Source organism: Hemitrygon akajei, chromosome 19 (assembly GCF_048418815.1).
Source record: "Hemitrygon akajei chromosome 19, sHemAka1.3, whole genome shotgun sequence".
Taxonomy (NCBI): Eukaryota; Metazoa; Chordata; class Chondrichthyes; order Myliobatiformes; family Dasyatidae; genus Hemitrygon; species Hemitrygon akajei.
Window position 1 is genome coordinate 1448425 of NC_133142.1, and position 22580 is coordinate 1471004.

The 22580-nt window shown below is 57.4% G+C and overlaps 1 protein-coding gene across 2 annotated transcripts in view; it reads right to left on the reverse strand.

Annotated features, from left to right (window-relative positions):
- Positions 1-22580, reverse strand: part of LOC140741690 (sodium- and chloride-dependent creatine transporter 1-like) — a 124639-nt gene that overhangs the window by 23727 nt on the left and 78332 nt on the right. For both annotated transcript variants that reach the window (XM_073071975.1, XM_073071974.1), the window contains one exon: positions 13334-13458. In XM_073071975.1, the coding sequence (XP_072928076.1) occupies positions 13334-13458 (125 nt within the window). The remainder of the gene's footprint in view (positions 1-13333; positions 13459-22580) is intronic.

Consider the following 22580-nt stretch of genomic DNA (forward strand, 5'->3'; position numbering starts at 1 on the left):
TGGTACGGGCTGTCAGAGGGTGGGGAGAGTGTGGGACGAGGTTGTCAGAGGGTGGTGAGAGTGTGGTACGGGCTGTCAGAGGGTGGGGAGAGTGTGAGACGGGTTGACAGAGGGTGGGGAGAGTGTGGGACGGGTTGACAGAGGGTGGGGAGAGTGTGGGATGAGGTGTCAGAGGGTGGGGAGAGTGTGGGACAGGTTGTCAGAGGGTGGTGAGAGTGTGGTACGGGCTGTCAGAGGGTGGGGGGAATGTGGGACGGGCTGTCAGAGGGTGGGGAGAGTGTGAGACGGTTTGACAGAGGGTGGGGAGAGTGTGGGATGAGGTGTCAGAGGGTGGGGAGAGTGTGGGACAGGTTGTCAGAGGGTGGGGAGAGTGTGGGACGAGGTGTCAGAGGGTGGGGAGAATGTGGGACGAGGTTTCAGAGGGTGGGTAGAGTGTGGGACGAGGTGTCAGAGGGTGGGGAGAATGTGGGACGAGGTTTCAGAGGGCGGCGAGAATGTGGGACGAGGTGTCAGAGGGTGGGGAGAGTGTGGGATGAGGTGTCAGAGGGTGGGGAGAGTGTGGGACGAGGTTTCAGAGGGTGGGTAGAATGTGGAACGAGGTGTCAGAGGGTGGGGAGAGTGTGGGACGAGGTTTCAGAGGGTGGGGAGAGTGTAGGACGAGGTGTCAGAGGGTGGGTAGAGTGTGGGACGAGGTTGTCAGAGGGTGGGGAGAGTGTGGGACGGGCTGTCAGAGGGTGGGGAGAGTGTGGGATGAGGTGTCAGAGGGTGGGGAGAGTGTGGAACGAGATTTTTTAGAGTTTGGGGAGAGTGTGGGACGGGCTGTCAGTGGGTGTAACAGTGTGGGATGAGGTGTCAGAGGGTGGGGAGAGTGTGGGATGGGTTGACAGAGGGTGGGGAGAGTGTGGGATGAGGTGTCAGAGGGTGGGGGGAATTTGGGACGAGGTTTCAGAGGGTGGGGAGAGTGTGGGACGAGGTGTGAGAGGGTGGGGAGAATGTGGGACGAGGTTTCAGAGGGCGGCAAGAATGTGGGACGAGGTTTCAGAGGGTGGGGAGAGTGTGGGACGAGGTGCCACAGGGTGGGGAGAGTGTGGGACGGGTTGTCAGAGGGCGGGGAGAGTGTGGGACGAGGTTTCAGAGGGTGGGGAGAGTGTGGGACGGGTTGTCAGAGGGCGGGGAGAGTGTGGGGCGAGGTTTCAGAGGGTGGGGAGAGTGTGGGATGAGGTGTCAGAGGGTGGGGAGAGTGTGGGACGGGCTGTCAGAGAGCGGGGAGAGTGTGGGTCGGGTTGACAGAGGGCGGGGAGAGTGTGGGACGAGGTGTCAGAGGGTGTGCGAGTGTGGGACGGGCTGTCAGAGGGTGGGGAGAGTGTGGGACGAGGTGTCAGAGGGTGGGGAGAGTGTGAGACGGGTTGTCAGAGGGTGGGGAGAGTGTGGGATGAGGTGTCAGAGGGTGGGGAGAGTGTGGGACGGGTTGACAGAGGGTGGGGAGAGTGTGGGACGGGTTGTCAGAGGGTGGGGAGCGTGTGGGACGAGGTGTCAGAGGGTGGGGGGAATGTGGGACGAGGTTGTCAGAGGGCGGGGAGAGTGTGGGACGGGTTGACAGAGGGTGGGGAAAGTGTGGGACGAGGTTTCAGAGGGTGGGGAAAGTGTGGGACGAGGTGTCAGAGGGCGGGGAGAGTGTGGGACGAGGTGTCAGAGGGTGGGGAGAGTGTGGGATGGGTTGTCAGAGGGTGGGGAGAGTGTGGGACGGGTTGACAGAGGGCGGGGAGAATGTGGAACGAGGTGTCAGAGGGTGGGTAGAGTGTGGAACGAGGTGTCAGAGGGTGGGGAGAGTGTGGGACGGGTTGACAGAGGGTGGGGAGAGTGTGGGATGGGCTGTCAGAGGGTGGGGAGAGTGTGGGACGGGTTGACAGAGGGTGGGGAGAGTGTGGGACGAGTTGTCAGAGGGTGTGACAGTGTGGGATGAGGTGTCAGAGGGTGGGGGGAATGTGGGACGAGGTGTCAGAGGGTGGGGAGAGTGTGGGACGAGGTTGTCAGAGGGTGGTGAGAGTGTGGTACGGGCTGTCAGAGGGTGGGGAGAGTGTGGGACGAGGTGTCAGAGGGTGGGGAGAGTGTGGTACGGGCTGTCAGAGGGTGGGGAGAGTGTGGTACGGGCTGTGAGAGGGTGGGGAGAATGTGGGACGGGTTGACAGAGGGCGGGGAGAATGTGGAACGAGGTGTCAGAGGGTGGGTAGAGTGTGGAACGAGATTTTTTAGAGTTTGGGGAGAGTGTGGGACGGGCTGTCAGTGGGTGTAACAGTGTGGGATGAGGTGTCAGAGGGTGGGGAGAGTGTGGGATGGGTTGACAGAGGGTGGGGAGAGTGTGGGATGGGTTGACAGAGGGTGGGGAGAATGTGGGACGAGGTGTCAGAGGGTGGGGGGAATTTGGGACGAGGTGTCAGAGGGTGGGGAGAGTGTGGGATGAGGTGTCAGAGGGTGGGTAGAGTGTGGGACGAGGTTTCAGAGGGCGGCGAGAATGTGGGACGAGGTTTCAGAGGGTGGGGAGAGTGTGGGGCGAGGTGTCAGAGGGTGGGGAAAGTGTGGGACGAGGTTTCAGAGGGTGGGGAAAGTGTGGGACGAGGTGTCAGAGGGCGGGGAGAGTGTGGGACGAGGTGTCAGAGGGTGGGGAGAGTGTGGGATGGGTTGTCAGAGGGTGGGGAGAGTGTGGGACGGGTTGACAGAGGGCGGGGAGAATGTGGAACGAGGTGTCAGAGGGTGGGTAGAGTGTGGAACGAGGTGTCAGAGGGTGGGGAGAGTGTGGGACGGGTTGACAGAGGGTGGGGAGAGTGTGGGATGGGCTGTCAGAGGGTGGGGAGAGTGTGGGACGGGTTGACAGAGGGTGGGGAGAGTGTGGGACGAGTTGTCAGAGGGTGTGACAGTGTGGGATGAGGTGTCAGAGGGTGGGGGGAATGTGGGACGAGGTGTCAGAGGGTGGGGAGAGTGTGGGACGAGGTTGTCAGAGGGTGGTGAGAGTGTGGTACGGGCTGTCAGAGGGTGGGGAGAGTGTGGGACGAGGTGTCAGAGGGTGGGGAGAGTGTGGTACGGGCTGTCAGAGGGTGGGGAGAGTGTGGTACGGGCTGTGAGAGGGTGGGGAGAATGTGGGACGGGTTGACAGAGGGCGGGGAGAATGTGGAACGAGGTGTCAGAGGGTGGGTAGAGTGTGGAACGAGATTTTTTAGAGTTTGGGGAGAGTGTGGGACGGGCTGTCAGTGGGTGTAACAGTGTGGGATGAGGTGTCAGAGGGTGGGGAGAGTGTGGGATGGGTTGACAGAGGGTGGGGAGAGTGTGGGATGGGTTGACAGAGGGTGGGGAGAATGTGGGACGAGGTGTCAGAGGGTGGGGGGAATTTGGGACGAGGTGTCAGAGGGTGGGGAGAGTGTGGGATGAGGTGTCAGAGGGTGGGTAGAGTGTGGGACGAGGTTTCAGAGGGCGGCGAGAATGTGGGACGAGGTTTCAGAGGGTGGGGAGAGTGTGGGGCGAGGTGTCAGAGGGTGGGTAGAGTGTGGGACGAGGTTGACAGAGGGCGGGGAGAGTGTGGGACGAGGTGTCAGAGGGTGTGCGAGTGTGGGACGGGTTGTCAGAGGGCGGGGAGAATGTGGGACGAGGTTTCAGAGGGTGGGGAGAGTGTGGGACGGGTTGACAGAGGGTGGGGAGAGTGTGGGACGGGTTGTCAGAGGGTGGGGAGCGTGTGGGACGAGGTGTCAGAGGGTTGGGGGAATGTGGGACGAGGTTGTCAGAGGGCGGGGAGAGTGTGAGACGGGTTGTCAGAGGGTGGGGAGAATGTGGGACGAGGTGTCAGAGGGTGGGGAGAGTGTGGGACGGGTTGACAGAGGGTGGGGAGAGTGTGGGACGGGTTGTCAGAGGGTGGGGAGCGTGTGGGACGAGGTGTCAGAGGGTTGGGGGAATGTGGGACGAGGTTGTCAGAGGGCGGGGAGAGTGTGGGACGAGGTGTCAGAGGGTGGGGGGAATGTGGGACGAGGTTGTCAGAGGGCGGGGAGAGTGTGGGACGGGTTGACAGAGGGTGGGGAGAGTGTGGGACGAGGTTTCAGAGGGTGGGGAAAGTGTGGGACGAGGTGTCAGAGGGCAGGGAGAGTGTGGGACGAGGTGTCAGAGGGTGGGGAGAGTGTGGGATGGGTTGTCAGAGGGTGGGTAGAGTGTGGGACGGGCTGTCAGAGGGTGGGGAGAGTGTGGGACAGGCTGTCAGAGGGTGGGGAGAGTGTGGGACGGGTTGACAAGGGCGGGGAGAATGTGGAACGAGGTGTCAGAGGGTGGGTAGAGTGTGGGACGAGGTGTCAGAGGGTGGGGAGAGTGTGGGACGGGTTGACAAGGGCGGGGAGAATGTGGGACGAGGTGTCAGAGGGTGGGGAGAGTGTGGGACGAGGTGTCAGAGGGTGGGGAGAGTGTGGGACGGGTTGACAGAGGGTGGGGAGAGTGTGGGACGGGCTGTCAGAGGGTGGGGAGAGTGTGGGACGAGTTGTCAGAGGGTGTGACAGTGTGGGATGAGGTGTCAGAGGGTGGGGGGAATGTGGGACGAGGTGTCAGAGGGTGTGACAGTGTGGGATGAGGTGTCAGAGGGTGGGGAGAGTGTGGGACGGGTTGACAGAGGGTGGGGAGAGTGTGGGATGAGGTGTCAGAGGGTGGGGAGAGTGTGGGACGAGGTTTCAGAGGGTGGGTAGAATGTGGAACGAGGTGTCAGAGGGTGGGGAGAATGTGGAACGAGGTTTCAGAGGGTGGGGAGAGTGTGGGACGAGGTGTCAGAGGGTGTGACAGTGTGGGATGAGGTGTCAGAGGGTGGGGAGAGTGTGGGACGGGTTGACAGAGGGTGGGGAGAGTGTGGGATGAGGTGTCAGAGGGTGGGGAGAATGTGGGACGAGGTTTCAGAGGGCGGCGAGAGTGTGGGACGAGGTGTCAGAGGGTGGGGAGAATGTGGGACGAGGTTTCAGAGGGCGGCGAGAATGTGGGACGAGGTTTCAGAGGGTGGGGAGAGTGTGGGGCGAGGTGTCAGAGGGTGGGTAGAGTGTGGGACGAGGTTGACAGAGGGCGGGGAGAGTGTGGGACGAGGTGTCAGAGGGTGTGCGAGTGTGGGACGGGTTGTCAGAGGGCGGGGAGAATGTGGGACGAGGTTTCAGAGGGTGGGGAGAGTGTGGGACGGGTTGACAGAGGGTGGGGAGAGTGTGGGACGGGCTGTCAGTGGGTGTAACAGTGTGGGATGAGGTGTCAGAGGGTGGGGAGAGTGTGGGATGGGTTGACAGAGGGTGGGGAGAGTGTGGGACGAGGTGTGAGAGGGTGGGGAGAATGTGGGACGAGGTTTCAGAGGGCGGCAAGAATGTGGGACGAGGTTTCAGAGGGTGTGGAGAGTGTGGGACGAGGTGTCAGAGGGTGGGGAGAGTGTGGGACGAGGTGTGAGAGGGTGGGGAGAATGTGGGACGAGGTTTCAGAGGGCGGCGAGAATGTGGGACGAGGTTTCAGAGGGTGTGGAGAGTGTGGGACGAGGTTTCAGAGGGTGGGGAGAGTGTGGGGCGAGGTGTCAGAGGGTGGGTAGAGTGTGGGACGAGGTTGTCAGAGGGTGGGGAGAGTGTGGGACGGGCTGTCAGAGGGTGGGGAGAGTGTGGGACGAGGTGTCACAGGGTGGGGAGAGTGTGGGATGAGGTGTCAGAGGGTGGGTAGAGTGTGGGACGAGGTTGTCAGAGGGTGGGGAGAGTGTGGGACGGGTTGACAGAGGGTGGGGAGAGTGTGGGATGAGTTGTCAGAGGGTGGGGGGAATTTGGGACGAGGTTTCAGAGGGTGGGGAGAATGTGGGACGAGGTTGTCAGAGGGTGGGGAGAGTGTGGGACGAGGTGTCAGAGGGTGGGGAGAATGTGGGACGAGGTTGTCAGAGGGTGGGGAGAGTGTGGGACGGGTTGTCAGAGGGTGGGGAGAGTGTGGGACGAGGTGTCAGAGGGTGGGGAGAATGTGGGACGAGGTTTCAGAGGGCGGCGAGAATGTGGGACGAGGTTTCAGAGGGTGGGGAGAGTGTGGGACGAGGTGTCAGAGGGTGGGTAGAGTGTGGGACGAGGTTGTCAGAGGGTGGGTAGAGTGTGGGACGGGCTGTCAGAGGGTGGGGAGAGTGTGGGATGAGGTGTCAGAGGGTGGGGAGAGTATGGGACGAGATTTTTTAGAGTTTGGGGAGAGTGTGGGACGGGCTGTCAGTGGGTGTGACAGTGTGGGATGAGGTGTCAGAGGGTGGGGAGAGTGTGGGACGGGTTGACAGAGTGTGGGTAGAGTGTGGGATGAGGTGTCAGAGGGTGGGGGGAATTTGGGACGAGGTTTCAGAGGGTGGGGAGAGTGTGGGACGAGGTGTCAGAGGGTGGGGAGAATGTGGGACGAGGTTTCAGAGGGTGGGGAGAGTGTGGGACGGGCTGTCAGAGGGTGGGGAGAGTGTGGGACGGGTTGACAGAGGGTGGGGAGAGTGTGGGATAAGGTGTCAGAGGGTGGGGGGAATTTGGGACGAGGTGTCAGAGGGTGGGGAGAGTGTGGGATGAGGTGTCAGAGGGTGGGGAGAGTGTGGGACGAGGTGTCAGAGGGTGGGGAGAGTGTGGGACAAGGTTTCAGAGGGTGGGTAGAGTGTGGGACAAGGTTTCAGAGGGTGGGGAGAGTGTGGGACGGGTTGACAGAGGGTGGGTAGAGTGTGGGACGAGGTTTCAGAGGGTGGGGAGAGTGTGGGACGAGGTGTCAGAGGGTGGGTAGAGTGTGGGACGAGGTTTCAGAGGGTGGGGAGAGTGTGGGACGAGGTGTCAGAGGGTGGGGAGAGTGTGGGACAAGGTTTCAGAGGGTGGGTAGAATGTGGGACGAGGTTTCAGAGGGTGGGGAGAGTGTGGGACGGGTTGACAGAGGGTGGGGAGAGTGTGGGACGGGTTGTCAGAGGGTGGGGAGCGTGTGGGACGAGGTGTCAGAGGGTTGGGGGAATGTGGGACGAGGTTGTCAGAGGGCGGGGAGAGTGTGAGACGGGTTGTCAGAGGGTGGGGAGAATGTGGGACGAGGTGTCAGAGGGTGGGGAGAGTGTGGGACGGGTTGACAGAGGGTGGGGAGAGTGTGGGACGGGTTGTCAGAGGGTGGGGAGCGTGTGGGACGAGGTGTCAGAGGGTTGGGGGAATGTGGGACGAGGTTGTCAGAGGGCGGGGAGAGTGTGGGACGAGGTGTCAGAGGGTGGGGGGAATGTGGGACGAGGTTGTCAGAGGGCGGGGAGAGTGTGGGACGGGTTGACAGAGGGTGGGGAGAGTGTGGGACGAGGTTTCAGAGGGTGGGGAAAGTGTGGGACGAGGTGTCAGAGGGCAGGGAGAGTGTGGGACGAGGTGTCAGAGGGTGGGGAGAGTGTGGGATGGGTTGTCAGAGGGTGGGTAGAGTGTGGGACGGGCTGTCAGAGGGTGGGGAGAGTGTGGGACAGGCTGTCAGAGGGTGGGGAGAGTGTGGGACGGGTTGACAAGGGCGGGGAGAATGTGGAACGAGGTGTCAGAGGGTGGGTAGAGTGTGGGACGAGGTGTCAGAGGGTGGGGAGAGTGTGGGACGAGGTGTCAGAGGGTGGGGAGAGTGTGGGACGGGTTGACAGAGGGTGGGGAGAGTGTGGGACGGGCTGTCAGAGGGTGGGGGGAATGTGGGACGAGGTGTCAGAGGGTGTGACAGTGTGGGATGAGGTGTCAGAGGGTGGGGAGAGTGTGGGACGGGTTGACAGAGGGTGGGGAGAGTGTGGGATGAGGTGTCAGAGGGTGGGTAGAATGTGGAACGAGGTGTCAGAGGGTGGGGAGAATGTGGAACGAGGTTTCAGAGGGTGGGGAGAGTGTGGGATGAGGTGTCAGAGGGTGGGTAGAATGTGGAACGAGGTGTCAGAGGGTGGGGAGAATGTGGAACGAGGTTTCAGAGGGTGGGGAGAGTGTGGGACGAGGTTTCAGAGGGTGGGTAGAATGTGGAACGAGGTGTCAGAGGGTGGGGAGAATGTGGAACGAGGTTTCAGAGGGTGGGGAGAGTGTGGGACGAGGTGTCAGAGGGTGTGACAGTGTGGGATGAGGTGTCAGAGGGTGGGGAGAGTGTGGGACGGGTTGACAGAGGGTGGGGAGAGTGTGGGATGAGGTGTCAGAGGGTGGGGAGAATGTGGGACGAGGTTTCAGAGGGCGGCGAGAGTGTGGGACGAGGTGTCAGAGGGTGGGGAGAATGTGGGACGAGGTTTCAGAGGGCGGCGAGAATGTGGGACGAGGTTTCAGAGGGTGGGGAGAGTGTGGGGCGAGGTGTCAGAGGGTGGGTAGAGTGTGGGACGAGGTTGACAGAGGGCGGGGAGAGTGTGGGACGAGGTGTCAGAGGGTGTGCGATTGTGGGACGGGTTGTCAGAGGGCGGGGAGAATGTGGGACGAGGTTTCAGAGGGTGGGGAGAGTGTGGGACGAGGTGTCAGAGGGTGGGGAGAGTGTGGGACGAGGTGTCAGAGGGTGGGGAGAATGTGGGACGAGGTGTCAGAGGGTGGGGAGAGTGTGGGACGGGTTGACAGAGGGTGGGGAGAGTGTGGGACGGGCTGTCAGTGGGTGTAACAGTGTGGGATGAGGTGTCAGAGGGTGGGGAGAGTGTGGGATGGGTTGACAGAGGGTGGGGAGAGTGTGGGACGAGGTGTGAGAGGGTGGGGAGAATGTGGGACGAGGTTTCAGAGGGCGGCAAGAATGTGGGACGAGGTTTCAGAGGGTGTGGAGAGTGTGGGACGAGGTGTCAGAGGGTGGGGAGAGTGTGGGACGAGGTGTGAGAGGGTGGGGAGAATGTGGGACGAGGTTTCAGAGGGCGGCGAGAATGTGGGACGAGGTTTCAGAGGGTGTGGAGAGTGTGGGACGAGGTTTCAGAGGGTGGGGAGAGTGTGGGGCGAGGTGTCAGAGGGTGGGTAGAGTGTGGGACGAGGTTGTCAGAGGGTGGGGAGAGTGTGGGACGGGCTGTCAGAGGGTGGGGAGAGTGTGGGACGAGGTGTCACAGGGTGGGGAGAGTGTGGGATGAGGTGTCAGAGGGTGGGTAGAGTGTGGGACGAGGTTGTCAGAGGGTGGGGAGAGTGTGGGACGGGTTGACAGAGGGTGGGGAGAGTGTGGGATGAGTTGTCAGAGGGTGGGGGGAATTTGGGACGAGGTTTCAGAGGGTGGGGAGAATGTGGGACGAGGTTGTCAGAGGGTGGGGAGAGTGTGGGACGAGGTGTCAGAGGGTGGGGAGAATGTGGGACGAGGTTGTCAGAGGGTGGGGAGAGTGTGGGACGGGTTGTCAGAGGGTGGGGAGAGTGTGGGACGAGGTGTCAGAGGGTGGGGAGAATGTGGGACGAGGTTTCAGAGGGCGGCGAGAATGTGGGACGAGGTTTCAGAGGGTGGGGAGAGTGTGGGACGAGGTGTCAGAGGGTGGGTAGAGTGTGGGACGAGGTTGTCAGAGGGTGGGTAGAGTGTGGGACGGGCTGTCAGAGGGTGGGGAGAGTGTGGGATGAGGTGTCAGAGGGTGGGGAGAGTATGGGACGAGATTTTTTAGAGTTTGGGGAGAGTGTGGGACGGGCTGTCAGTGGGTGTGACAGTGTGGGATGAGGTGTCAGAGGGTGGGGAGAGTGTGGGACGGGTTGACAGAGGGTGGGTAGAGTGTGGGATGAGGTGTCAGAGGGTGGGGGGAATTTGGGACGAGGTTTCAGAGGGTGGGGAGAGTGTGGGACGAGGTGTCAGAGGGTGGGGAGAATGTGGGACGAGGTTTCAGAGGGTGGGGAGAGTGTGGGACGGGCTGTCAGAGGGTGGGGAGAGTGTGGGACGGGTTGACAGAGGGTGGGGAGAGTGTGGGATAAGGTGTCAGAGGGTGGGGGGAATTTGGGACGAGGTGTCAGAGGGTGGGGAGAGTGTGGGATGAGGTGTCAGAGGGTGGGTAGAGTGTGGGACAAGGTTTCAGAGGGTGGGGAGAGTGTGGGACGAGGTGTCAGAGGGTGGGGAGAGTGTGGGACAAGGTTTCAGAGGGTGGGTAGAGTGTGGGACAAGGTTTCAGAGGGTGGGGAGAGTGTGGGACGGGTTGACAGAGGGTGGGTAGAGTGTGGGACGAGGTTTCAGAGGGTGGGTAGAGTGTGGGACGAGGTTTCAGAGGGTGGGGAGAGTGTGGGACGAGGTGTCAGAGGGTGGGGAGAGTGTGGGACAAGGTTTCAGAGGGTGGGTAGAGTGTGGGACAAGGTTTCAGAGGGTGGGGAGAGTGTGGGACGGGTTGACAGAGGGTGGGTAGAGTGTGGGACGAGGTTTCAGAGGGTGGGGAGAGTGTGGGACGAGGTGTCAGAGGGTGGGTAGAGTGTGGGACGAGGTGTCAGTGGGTGTGAGAGTGTGGGACGAGGTGTCAGAGGGTGGGGAGAGTGTGGGATGAGGTGTCAGAGGGTGGGTAGAGTGTGGGACGAGGTTTCAGAGGGTGGGGAGAATGTGGGACGAGGTGTCAGAGGGTGTGACAGTGTGGGATGAGGTGCTCAATGTCTCTATCCCGTGACTTGTTTCACTCAGCATTCAATAATTTATTAAAGACAGTAAATGTTCCATTGTAACATTAACACAATACCTTCAAAGGTCAAAGCATGAAACCTGTGACCTGGCCACCTCAGCTAAGATCGCCATCGTGTCCTATGGCAGTGTCTAGGACAGTGCAGGAGTTGGGAAGTGATGTTACAGTTGTCTGAATCGTTGCAGGACCACACTTGCTGTACAGTTTTGGTCACTGTTTTAGGATTGTCAGATTTACGAGGATGATGCCAGAACCACAGGACCTGTTAGAGGGAGAGGTCAGCCAGGCTGGGTCCTTATTCCTCGGAACGTAGGAGAGCGAGGGGCAACCTTACAGACATGTTTAAAATGATAAGAGAGAGAGATATGATGGACTGTAACAGTCTTTTCCCTAGGGTAGTGAAACCAAAACTGGGGGCGTAGGTTTAGGATGAGAGGGGAAGTATTTAACAGGGAGCTGAATGATAACTTTTTCACACAGAGGGTGGTGAGGATGTGGAACGAGCTGCCAGAGGAAGTGGTTGAGGGAGGGACAATAGTATCATTTAAGCAACACTCGGACAGGTACATGCAGGGGTGAGGCTGGGCAGATAGCAGTGAATTTAGACTAGCCTGGATGGGCTGAAGGGTATTTGTCTATCTTATATTTCTGTATGACTCTAACCGGCCACTCCACTCACTACAATCACACTGACTGATGTGCACTTATCCGTACGAATCCCACCTCCCGAGTCCTCTGAGTCTCAGTGATTCAAGTGCTCATCCAGACACCTTTTAAAGTCTTTCAGAGACTCTGCCTCGACTGCTCTCTCTGGCAGTGTCTTCCAGTTACTCTCCACTTTCTAGAAGACTCTGACCACCACAAGCAAGGAGGAGGAAAAATGTCCGCGCCCTCACAGAGGTAAAATGGATGTAGGATTCCAAGCAACACACACAAAATGCTGGTGGAACGCAGCAGGCCAGGCAGACGAAGGGTCTCGGCCCGAAACGTCAACAGTGCTTCTCCCTATAGATGCTGCCTGGCCTGCTGTGTTCCACCAGCATTTTGTGTGTGTTGTTTGAATTTCCAGCATCTGCAGATTTCCTCGTTTTTGCTGTAGGATTCCAAGTTGTTTCAGAGAACTAATGAGGTAAAAGGGAACTGTTGCCACAACTTGGCCATCTGAAATAAGCAGCAGATCCCCTACGAATTTCTCTCCCTCCCTGACCCTAAAACCTTCTTGTTTTGTGGATCTGTGATTTGGGGAATTATTCTGCAATCTACCCTGTCAGAGTGGCAGAGAAGTTTTGGATGGATTTTTCTCTGACTGAAGGGTGTAAGAAACGGTACACTGCAGGAACTGGCTCTGTGACTCTTGTAAATTAAAGAAATTATTAGAACATTGAGCACAGAGCAGTACAGCACAGTCTAGGCCCTTCAGCCCACAGTGTTGTGGCAACCTATTAATCTGCTCTAAGATCAACCTACACTTCCCTCCCACACAGCCCTCCAACTTTTCAGTCATCCATCTGTCTTTCTAAGAGTCTCTTAAATGTCTGTAATGTGTTTCCTTCTAATACCACCCCTGAAACTCACCACTCTCGGTGTAAAAAAACTACCTCTGACACACTCCACTTAAAATTATGCCCCTTTGTATTAGTCCTTCTCACCCTAGCTGTCCACTCTATCTGTATCTCTATCGAGTAATCTCTCAACATCCTTTGCTCCAAAGAGAAAAACCCTAGTTTGTTCAACTTAGTCTCATAAGACATGCTCTGTAATCCAGGCAGCATCCCGCTAATTCTCCTCTGTACCCTCTCTAAAGCTTCCACATCCTTCCTCAGAAGTGACCAGAACAGAACACAATATTCCAAGTGTGGTCTAACAGAGTTTTATAGAGTTGCAACATTACTTACAACTCTTGAACTCAATCTGCCAACTAATGAAGACCAACACACCTTCTTAACAACCCTATCAGCTTGTGTGGCAACTTTTAGGGAGCTATGGACATGGAGCCCAACGTCCCTCTGTTCTTCCACACTGTTAGGAATCCTATCATTAATCCTTTGTTTTGCTTTGCATGTGACCTTCACACATGAATCACCTCACACGTTTCCCAATTGAACTCCATCTGACACTTCTTGGCCTAGCTCTATTGATGTCCCAAATTGGATGAGAACATTGGGCTAATGAGTAGTAAATTTGCAGGTGATACAAAAATTGACCGTGTCGTCGGCAGTGAAGAAGGTTGTCCAAGAATACAGTGGGACTTGGATTAGCAGAAAATTGGGCAGAATAGTGGCAGGTGAAATTTAGTCCAGATCAGTGTGAGGTCATGTACTTTGGAAAGTCAGGCTCTGGTCGGGCATACAGAGTAAATGGCAGGGACCTAGAGAGTGTTGATGGGCAAAGAGACCTTGGGGTGCAAGTTTACATCTGTCTGAAAGTAGTGTCACAGGTGGCTAGGGCAGTGAAGGTGGCATTTTGTACGTTTGTCTTCATTGGCCAAAGCATTGAGTATAAGTTGGGCTGTACAAAACAGTTATATTTAAAGTGGATGTTAATAAGTTCTTGACTAGTCAGGGCATGTTATGGGGAGAAGGGAGGAGAATAGGGTTGAGAGGGATAATAAATCAGCCATGACTTGAGCCAAATGACCTAATTCTGCTCCAATGTTTTATGTGGACAGGTCCAGGAATAGGAAAGGTGCAGGGGATATGCGCCTGATGTAGGCAAACAGAAGCAGCATTGGTGTGCATGGTGGTTGATGTAGATGAGCTCTGGACAATTCTACCATCCATGGGACATGCAAGCTCTCACCAGATTCTGCCACCTTTGAGATGTCCACTCCTTGTTCAGACGCCATGAAGCCCAGCACGGAGAAGACGACAAAGCCCGAGAAGAAGCTGGTGGTGCTGTTGATCAGTGCCAGGAGGTAGGCATCTCTGTGAATGAAGCACGCAGACAGGAGCACAAGTTATGGTGGGTTCCCGAAGGTCCAGCACACCGTAGTTCTAATCAGACTCCAAACTCAGATACTTAGCCCAGCGTAGAGCAGGATCTCCTCCTCTGTATACAACCTCCTTAAACAGAACCATCCGCTCTTCCACAGTGCACCACAAGTCAAAAATCAGAAGTGAAGACATAACCGGATTACGGCTGCTGGGAGGACATTCTCCGGAGGCCGGGGAATACAGAGGCTTTAGACAGAAAGATGCTCAACAGTCAAGGACACAGGAAGGGTTGGATACATACAAGAGCAAGTTATTAGCAGACAGATCATAAGATATACTCCCAAAGAGACCTGTCAAAGGGAGATACTAACACACAGTGAAAACAAGAGAAATATTGGTGCCAGTCTGCTGCAGGAACCCCAGAGGCTGACTGGTCTACAGAGAATTGTGCAGTGTGATCCAGCACTCAGATATCACAGTCGAAGATTTCCACCGGACCTGGATGGAATACCTAAAGCTGCTGATGTGAGAACAAGACAGACATTTCCCACAAAGGCTTATACTCCATACCTTCACTAACCTATCAGCAGGCTCCCTTCAGCATGTATGTTCACATATAACTCCCCACGGTACATATGTGAAACTCCCCACTGTTCACACATAACTCCCCCCAGTGAATATGTGAAATTCCCCACTGACACACATAACTGCCCACTGGTACATATGTGAAATTGCCCACTGACACATGTCCATTCGCACTTAACTCCCCCCAGTGAATATGTGAAATTCCCCACTGACACATGTCCACTCACACGTAACTGCCCCTGGTACATATGTGAAATGACCCACTGATCACACATAACTCCCCCCAGTACATATGTGTAATTCCCTACTGGTACATATGTGTAACTCCCCCGGTACATATGTGTAACTGCCCACTGATCACACAGAACTACCTGCTGACACACGTCCATCCCCACATATTCCCTGCTGGTTCATGCCCACGTTACACGTAACTCCCTACTACAGAAGGGTTGACTATGTGATCCCACGTTATCACAAGAGGCTTCACTCTATTCCTGATTGCTCATAAGGCCCAGTAGAAGCAGAGGGCGAACAGAAGTCTGTTTACGTTAGAGACAAGAGTGACCCACTTTGGAGTTCCACCCTCTTTAGGAGCTGGTGGTATACAACCAGTCCAGAGCCACACACCTCAAACCGTGAGTACCACTATAATGGCTGTGTGTTCTTATTCAGACACCCCAACCGAAAGGATCATCTGTGTACAATGCAGAGCAAGGGCTGTTCTCCTCCACCTGATCCAGGGCACGTCCCAAAGTACAAACCATGCCTGGAAGTAAATACCTGTTAGTGTTGCTGTGTCCCGATGACACAGTGTTGAAGTGGCGAAGGAGCAGGGGGAAGGGATAAGCTGAGTACAGTGTGAAGGGTAAGGGTGAAATGCAGACCGTAACTGGGTGGGTGTGAGTGGGACGGATGCTGGTAATTGAATGTCCTGTGTAGTACTGCTGGAGTTAGCCTTTGGTCCAGAGGCCAATTGGCTCAGGACCCCAAATGTAACTGCAAACTTTGGGACCAAGAGAGTGAGATGTGTCCAAAGTTCCCACAGAAACATCAGCCGGTGAACCCAGTCTCTGATTGGACACTTGGCCTCAGTAACTGATTGGACAGGGCCCAGTAACCAATTGGACACAATCCAGTAACCGATTGGATATAGCCCAGTAACCGATTAGACAGGGCCCAGTAACCGATTAGACAGGGCCCAGTAACCGATTAGACAGGACCCAGTAACCAATGGGACAGGGCCCAGTAACCGAAGGGACAGGGCCCAGTAACCGACTGGATACAGCCCAGTAACCGATTGGACAGGACCCAGTAACCAATTGGACACAATCCAGTAACCGATTGGACAGGACCCAGTAACCAATTGGACACAATCCAGTAACCGATTGGACAGGGCCCAGTAACCAATGGAACGGGGCCCAGTAACCAATTGGATACAGCCCAGTAACCAATGGAACGGGGCCCAATAACCGACTGGACAGGGCCCAATAACCGACTGGACAGGGCCCAATAACCGAATGGACAGGGCCCAATAACCGATTGGACAGTTGACATGTCCTCCACAATTTCCAGCTAATTAAGCACCAGTGCTGGCTGACCAGGTGTCTCGGAAAGGCATCACCATCATCATTGGGTCAAGCGCTGTGGAAACCCAGTACTGACATCAGGGACGTTCGCTTTGTCTACTCTGTCCCCAGACCCAGCCTGCAGTGCTGCCTACCTACCAGAGCTTGGCACCAGATCTCAGCTGCCTCTCCTGCCCCAGCACATGTGGCCATACTTACTGCCCTGCTGAAGCAGAGTGGAGTGGCCAGGGGTGTCATTCTGAGCTGCTGCAGGGGTTTGATACCTGGGACAGTTTGACCAGCATGGAGGGAAGGGGGATTTCTTTTTCTGAGGTATGTTAGTGTTACTGTAGTCACACAGTTCAGGTTCAGAGGTGGTGAAAATCCCTGACATCAAGCACAGCCAGGGGCCATTGACAAGGAACCTCAGTGAGTCTGGACTGCTCCAGACTGGAGTTGGGACACTCCCACAGCATTGGCAATCTCAAACACTGGCAGTGTTAGAGCCACCTCCAACACACTCCCCCCCGTGACATCCAGTGTCTGCCAGAGTGCCAGTGCTGACTGTGGGAAGTCCCAGAGGAAATGAAGCCGTGTGCTGGGCCTGGGTTTGGAGAGCCCAGAGAGAACACTGTCACTTTAAGCACAGCCTTCTCGAGGTTTCCTGGTAAAGGATACCTGCGAGCAATTCTGCCTTCTGTATGTTAGGTGGAGGGGCACAGCAAGGTGTCAGAGACACGACAGAGCGCCTGAGGAATCAGAGCATGTCACTTCTCAAATACTACCCGACCAGGAAGCCAACGCTGATTCAACATTTCCAAGTGGAATTGCAGAGATTCTCAGAGAAAGAGAACAGCCCTGGGCTCCGAGCTCCTTCCACGAGACAAAGCAGTGCTCTCAGGGTAACACCAGCATGTCAGCGCTCATCAGCATGACCCCTCCACCATCAGACAGAAAAGTTTGGGAAGAAACAAGCTGTTGGATCAGGATGTGAAGGAACAGGGAGGAGGGAAGTAGGAAAACCAGGGACAATGGCCAATGTCAAGGGTAGTGACGGGGAAGGAGACTGAGGGACAGAGGTGGGTCAGATGAGGAGAGTATGGAGAAGGGTTGAGTAAATGGGGTGGGAATAGAGTGATTGGGGCAGGAAGAGAGATTGGGGAAGTGCTTGAAAGGTTGGGAGTGGATCTGGGGTTGGGAGGGGTTGAGGATGGGGTGGTGTGGATATCAGGTCTGTGAGCGGGTTTGAGTGTGGGCATGGGTGGGAGAGGTGGCCTGGGGAGTTGGTGGGGTTCTGGGAGATGGGAGAATCGGGTCAGGTGGGAGAGGAGAACAGAGGTTACAACAACCACCTGCTACAGACAGTGAGACGCCATGGGCGAGTTCGGGGGACAACACCCTCAGCGGACAAAAGAAGCTGTGCTGTGATGTGCTGTCCGACCACTCACACAAAGTCAGGCAAAGTCTATCGAAACCTGAGCTCTGGGGTCTGTAGGGACCCTCCCGAGCAGCAAACACAAGACTGCTGCTCCTGTGGTAATGAGGCGCAGAAACAGAGGTCAGGAGAGTTGAGGGGTCAGACCTCCAGTTGGGTTCAGGAGTCAGGTCACTGGGAGAGGTCAAGGGGACTACCCGTTGGTGAGGGATGGGTCTATGACTGGGATGGCAGACGAAAACAGTTCAGCACTGGATCATAGCTGCACTGACCGTGATGACCAGGGAATGGGGAGAGTTGATCACACATTTCCCGGCAGAGTGCAGACCCACCAGTGAAACATGGAGAGTGGGTGGGGCCACTGTGGATGAGAAGTGGGGGGGGAGGGATGGTATGATGGGCAAGGGTAAGGGCCAGAGGTGGGGGTAAAGACGTGTTATGGATGAGGGGTTCTGTGATAGTGTGGTGGCTGGTATGGGTTAGGGGTGAGGATGGAGGGTGGGTGTGGGTTGAGGTGAGTATGGAGGGTAGGTGTTTGTTGGGGGTGAGGATGGAGGGTAGGTGTGGGTTGGGGAGGATGGAGGGTAGGTGTGGGTTGGGGTGAGTATGGAGGGTAGGTGTGGGTTGGGGAGGATGGAGGGTTGGTGTGGGTTGGGTGAGGATGGAGGGTGGGTGTGGGTTGGGTGAGTATGGAGGGTAGGTGTTTGTTGGGGGTGAGGATGGAGGGTAGGTGTGGGTTGGGTGAGGATGGAGGGTGGGTGTGGGTTAGGGGTGAGGATGGAGGGTAGGTGTGGGTTGGGGTGAGTATGGAGGGTAGGTGTTTGTTGGGGGTGAGGATGGAGGGTAGGTGTGGGTTGGGGTGAGTATGGAGGGTAGGTGTTTGTTGGGGGTGAGGATGGAGGGTAGGTGTGGGTTGAGGGTGAGGATGGAGGGTGGGTGTGTGTTGGGGTGAGGATGGAGGGTGGGTGTGGGTTGGGTGAGGATGGAGGGTGGGTGTGGGTTGGGTGAGGATGGAGGGTAGGTGTGGGTTGAGGGTGAGGATGGAGGGTAGGTGTTTGTTGGAGTGAGAATGGAGGGTTGGTGTGGGTTGGGTGAGGATGGAGGGTAGGTGTGGGTTGGGGGTGAGGATGGAGGGTAGGTGTTTGTTGGGGTGAGGATGGAGGGTAGGTGTGGGTTGGGTGAGGATGGAGGGTAGGTGTTTGTTGGGGTGATGGAGGGTAGGTGTTTGTTGGGGTGAGAATGGAGGGTTGGTGTGGGTTGGGTGAGGATGGAGGGTAGGTGTGGGTTGAGGGTGAGGATGGAGGGTAGGTGTTTGTTGGGGTGAGGATGGAGGGTTGGTGTGGGTTGGGTGAGGATGGAGGGTGGGTGTGGGTTGAGGGTGAGGATGGAGGGTGGGTGTGGGTTGAGGGTGAGGATGGAGGGTGGGTGTGGGTTGGGTGAGGATGGAGGGTAGGTGTGGGTTGAGGGTGAGGATGGAGGGTAGGTGTGGGTTGGGGTGAGGATGGAGGGTGGGTGTGTGTTGGGGTGAGTATGAAGGGTAGGTGTTTGTTGGGGTGAGGATGGAGGGTTGGTGTAGGTTGGGTGAGGATGGAGGGTGGTTGTGGGTTAGGGGTGAGGATGGAGGATGGGTGAGGGTTGGGGTGGATGGAGGATAGGTGTGGGTTGGGGGTGAGGATGGAGGGTGGGTGTGGGGATGGAGGGTAGGTGTGGGTTGAGGGTGAGGATGGAGGGTAGGTGTGGGTTGGGGGTGAGGATGGAGGGTAATTGTGGGTTGGGGGTGAGGATGGAGGGTGGGTGTGGGTTGAGGGTGAGGATGGAGGGTGGGTGTGGGTTGGTTGAGGATGGAGGGTAGGTGTGGGTTGGGGGTGAGGATGGAGGGTAGGTGTGGGTTGGGTGAGGATGGAGGGTAGGTGTGGGTTGGGGGTGAGGATGGAGGGTGGGTGTTTGTTGGGGTGAGGATGGAGGGTAGGTGTGGGTTGGGGGTGAGGATGGAGGGTGGGTGTGTGTTGGGGTGAGTATGGAGGGTAGGTGTTTGTTGGGGTGAGGATGGAGGGTAGGTGTGGGTTGGGTGAGGATGGAGGGTAGGTGTGGGTTGGGGGTGAGGATGGAGGGTTGGTGTGGGTTGGGGGTGAGGATGGAGGGTAGTTGTGGGTTGGGTGAGGATGGAGGGTAGGTGTGGGTTGAGGGTGACGATGGAGGGTAGGTGTGGGTTGGGGTGAGGATGGAGGGTGGGTGTGTGTTGGGGTGAGTATGGAGGGTAGGTGTTTGTTGGGGTGAGGATGGAGGGTTGGTGTAGGTTGGGTGAGGAATGAGGGTAGGTGTTTGTTGGGGTGAGGATGGAGGGTTGGTGTGGGTTGGGTGAGGATGGAGGGTGGGTGTGGGTTGAGGGTGAGGATGGAGGGTGGGTGTGGGTTGGGTGAGGATGGAGGGTTGGTGTTTGTTGGGGTGAGGATGGAGGGTAGGTGTTTGTTGGGGTGAGGATTGAGGGTAGGTGTGGGTTGAGGGTGAGGATGGAGGGTAGGTGTGGGTTGGGTGAGGATGGAGGGTTGGTGTGGGTTGGGTGAGGATGGAGGGTGGGTGTGGGTTGAGGGTGAGGATGGAGGGTGGGTGTGGGTTGGGTGAGGATGGAGGGTAGGTGTGGGTTGAGGGTGAGGATGGAGGGTAGGTGTGGGTTGAGGTGAGGATGGAGGGTGGGTGTGGGTTGGTTGAGGATGGAGGGTAGGTGTGGGTTGGGGGTGAGGATGGAGGGTAGGTGTGGGTTGGGTGAGGATGGAGGGTAGATGTGGGTTGAGGGTGAGGATGGAGGGTAGGTGTGGGTTGAGGGTGAGGATGGAGGGTGGGTGTGGGTTGGTTGAGGATGGAGGGTAGGTGTGGGTTGGGGGTGAGGATGGAGGGTAGGTGTGGGTTGGGTGAGGATGGAGGGTAGATGTGGGTTGAGGGTGAGGATGGAGGGTAGGTGTGGGTTGGGGGTGAGGATGGAGGGTGGGTGTTTGTTGGGGTGAGGATGGAGGGTGGGTGTGTGTTGGGGTGAGTATGAAGGGTAGGTGTTTGTTGGGGTGAGGATGGAGGGTTGGTGTAGGTTGGGTGAGGATGGAGGGTGGTTGTGGGTTAGGGGTGAGGATGGAGGATGGGTGAGGGTTGGGGTGGATGGAGGATAGGTGTGGGTTGGGGGTGAGGATGGAGGGTGGGTGTGGGGATGGAGGGTATGTGTGGGTTGAGGGTGAGGATGGAGGGTAGGTGTGGGTTGGGGGTGAGGATGGAGGGTAATTGTGGGTTGGGGGTGAGGATGGAGGGTGGGTGTGGGGATGGAGGGTAGGTGTGGGTTGAGGGTGAGGATGGAGGGTGGGTGTGGGTTGGTTGAGGATGGAGGGTAGGTGTGGGTTGGGGGTGAGGATGGAGGGTAGGTGTGGGTTGGGTGAGGATGGAGGGTAGATGTGGGTTGAGGGTGAGGATGGAGGGTAGGTGTGGGTTGGGGGTGAGGATGGAGGGTGGGTGTTTGTTGGGGTGAGGATGGAGGGTAGGTGTGGGTTGGGGGTGAGGATGGAGGGTGGGTGTGTGTTGGGGTGAGTATGGAGGGTAGGTGTTTGTTGGGGTGAGGATGGAGGGTAGGTGTGGGTTGGGTGAGGATGGAGGGTAGGTGTGGGTTGGGGGTGAGGATGGAGGGTTGGTGTGGGTTGGGGGTGAGGATGGAGGGTAGTTGTGGGTTGGGTGAGGATGGAGGGTAGGTGTGGGTTGAGGGTGACGATGGAGGGTAGGTGTGGGTTGGGGTGAGGATGGAGGGTGGGTGTGTGTTGGGGTGAGTATGGAGGGTAGGTGTTTGTTGGGGTGAGGATGGAGGGTTGGTGTAGGTTGGGTGAGGATGGAGGGTAGGTGTTTGTTGGGGTGAGGATGGAGGGTTGGTGTGGGTTGGGTGAGGATGGAGGGTGGGTGTGGGTTGAGGGTGAGGATGGAGGGTGGGTGTGGGTTGGGTGAGGATGGAGGGTTGGTGTTTGTTGGGGTGAGGATGGAGGGTAGGTGTTTGTTGGGGTGAGGATTGAGGGTAGGTGTGGGTTGAGGGTGAGGATGGAGGGTAGGTGTGGGTTGGGTGAGGATGGAGGGTTGGTGTGGGTTGGGTGAGGATGGAGGGTGGGTGTGGGTTGAGGGTGAGGATGGAGGGTGGGTGTGGGTTGGGTGAGGATGGAGGGTAGGTGTGGGTTGAGGGTGAGGATGGAGGGTAGGTGTGGGTTGAGGTGAGGATGGAGGGTGGGTGTGTGTTGGGGTGAGTATGAAGGGTAGGTGTTTGTTGGGGTGAGGATGGAGGGTTGGTGTAGGTTGGGTGAGGATGGAGTGTGGTTGTGGGTTAGGGGTGAGGATGGAGGATGGGTGAGGGTTGGGGTGGATGGAGGATAGGTGTGGGTTGGGGGTGAGGATGGAGGGTGGGTGTGGGGATGGAGGGTAGGTGTGGGTTGAGGGTGAGGATGGAGGGTAGGTGTGGGTTGGGGGTGAGGATGGAGGGTAATTGTGGGTTGGGGGTGAGGATGGAGGGTGGGTGTGGGGATGGAGGGTAGGTGTGGGTTGAGGGTGAGGAGGATGGTGGGTGTGGGTTGGTTGAGGATGGAGGGTAGGTGTGGGTTGGGGGTGAGGATGGAGGGTAGGTGTGGGTTGGGTGAGGATGGAGGGTAGATGTGGGTTGAGGGTGAGGATGGAGGGTAGGTGTGGGTTGGGGGTGAGGATGGAGGGTTGGGGGTGAGGATGGAGGGTAGTTGTGGGTTGGGTGAGGATGGAGGGTAGGTGTGGGTTGGGGGTGAGGATGGAGGGTAGGTGTGGGTTGGGGGTGAGGATGGAGGGTAGGTGTGGGTTGGGGGTGAGGATGGAGGGTGGGTGTGTGTTGGGGTGAGTATGGAGGGTAGGTGTTTGTTGGGGTGAGGATGGAGGGTAGGTGTGGGTTGGGTGAGGATGGAGGGTAGGTGTGGGTTGGGGGTGAGGATGGAGGGTTGGTGTGGGTTGGATGAGGATGGAGGGTAGGTGTGGGTTGGGGGTGAGGATGGAGGGTTGGGGGTGAGGATGGAGGGTAGTTGTGGGTTGGGTGAGGATGGAGGGTAGGTGTGGGTTGAGGGTGAGGTTGGAGGGTAGGTGTGGGTTGGGGGTGAGGATGGAGGGTGGGTGTGGGGATGGAGGGTAGGTGTGGGTTGGGGGTGAGGATGGAGGGTAGGTGTGGGTTGGGGGTGAGGATGGAGGGTTGGTGTGGGTTGGATGAGGATGGAGGGTAGGTGTGGGTTGGGGGTGAGGATGGAGGGTTGGGGGTGAGGATGGAGGGTAGTTGTGGGTTGGGTGAGGATGGAGGGTAGGTGTGGGTTGAGGGTGAGGTTGGAGGGTAGGTGTGGGTTGGGGGTGAGGATGGAGGGTGGGTGTGGGGATGGAGGGTAGGTGTGGGTTGGGGGTGAGGATGGAGGGTAGGTGAGGATGGAGGGTAGCTGTGGGTTGGGGAGGATAGGTGTGGGTTGGGGGTGAGGATGGAGGGTGGGTGTGGGGATGGAGGGTATGTTGGG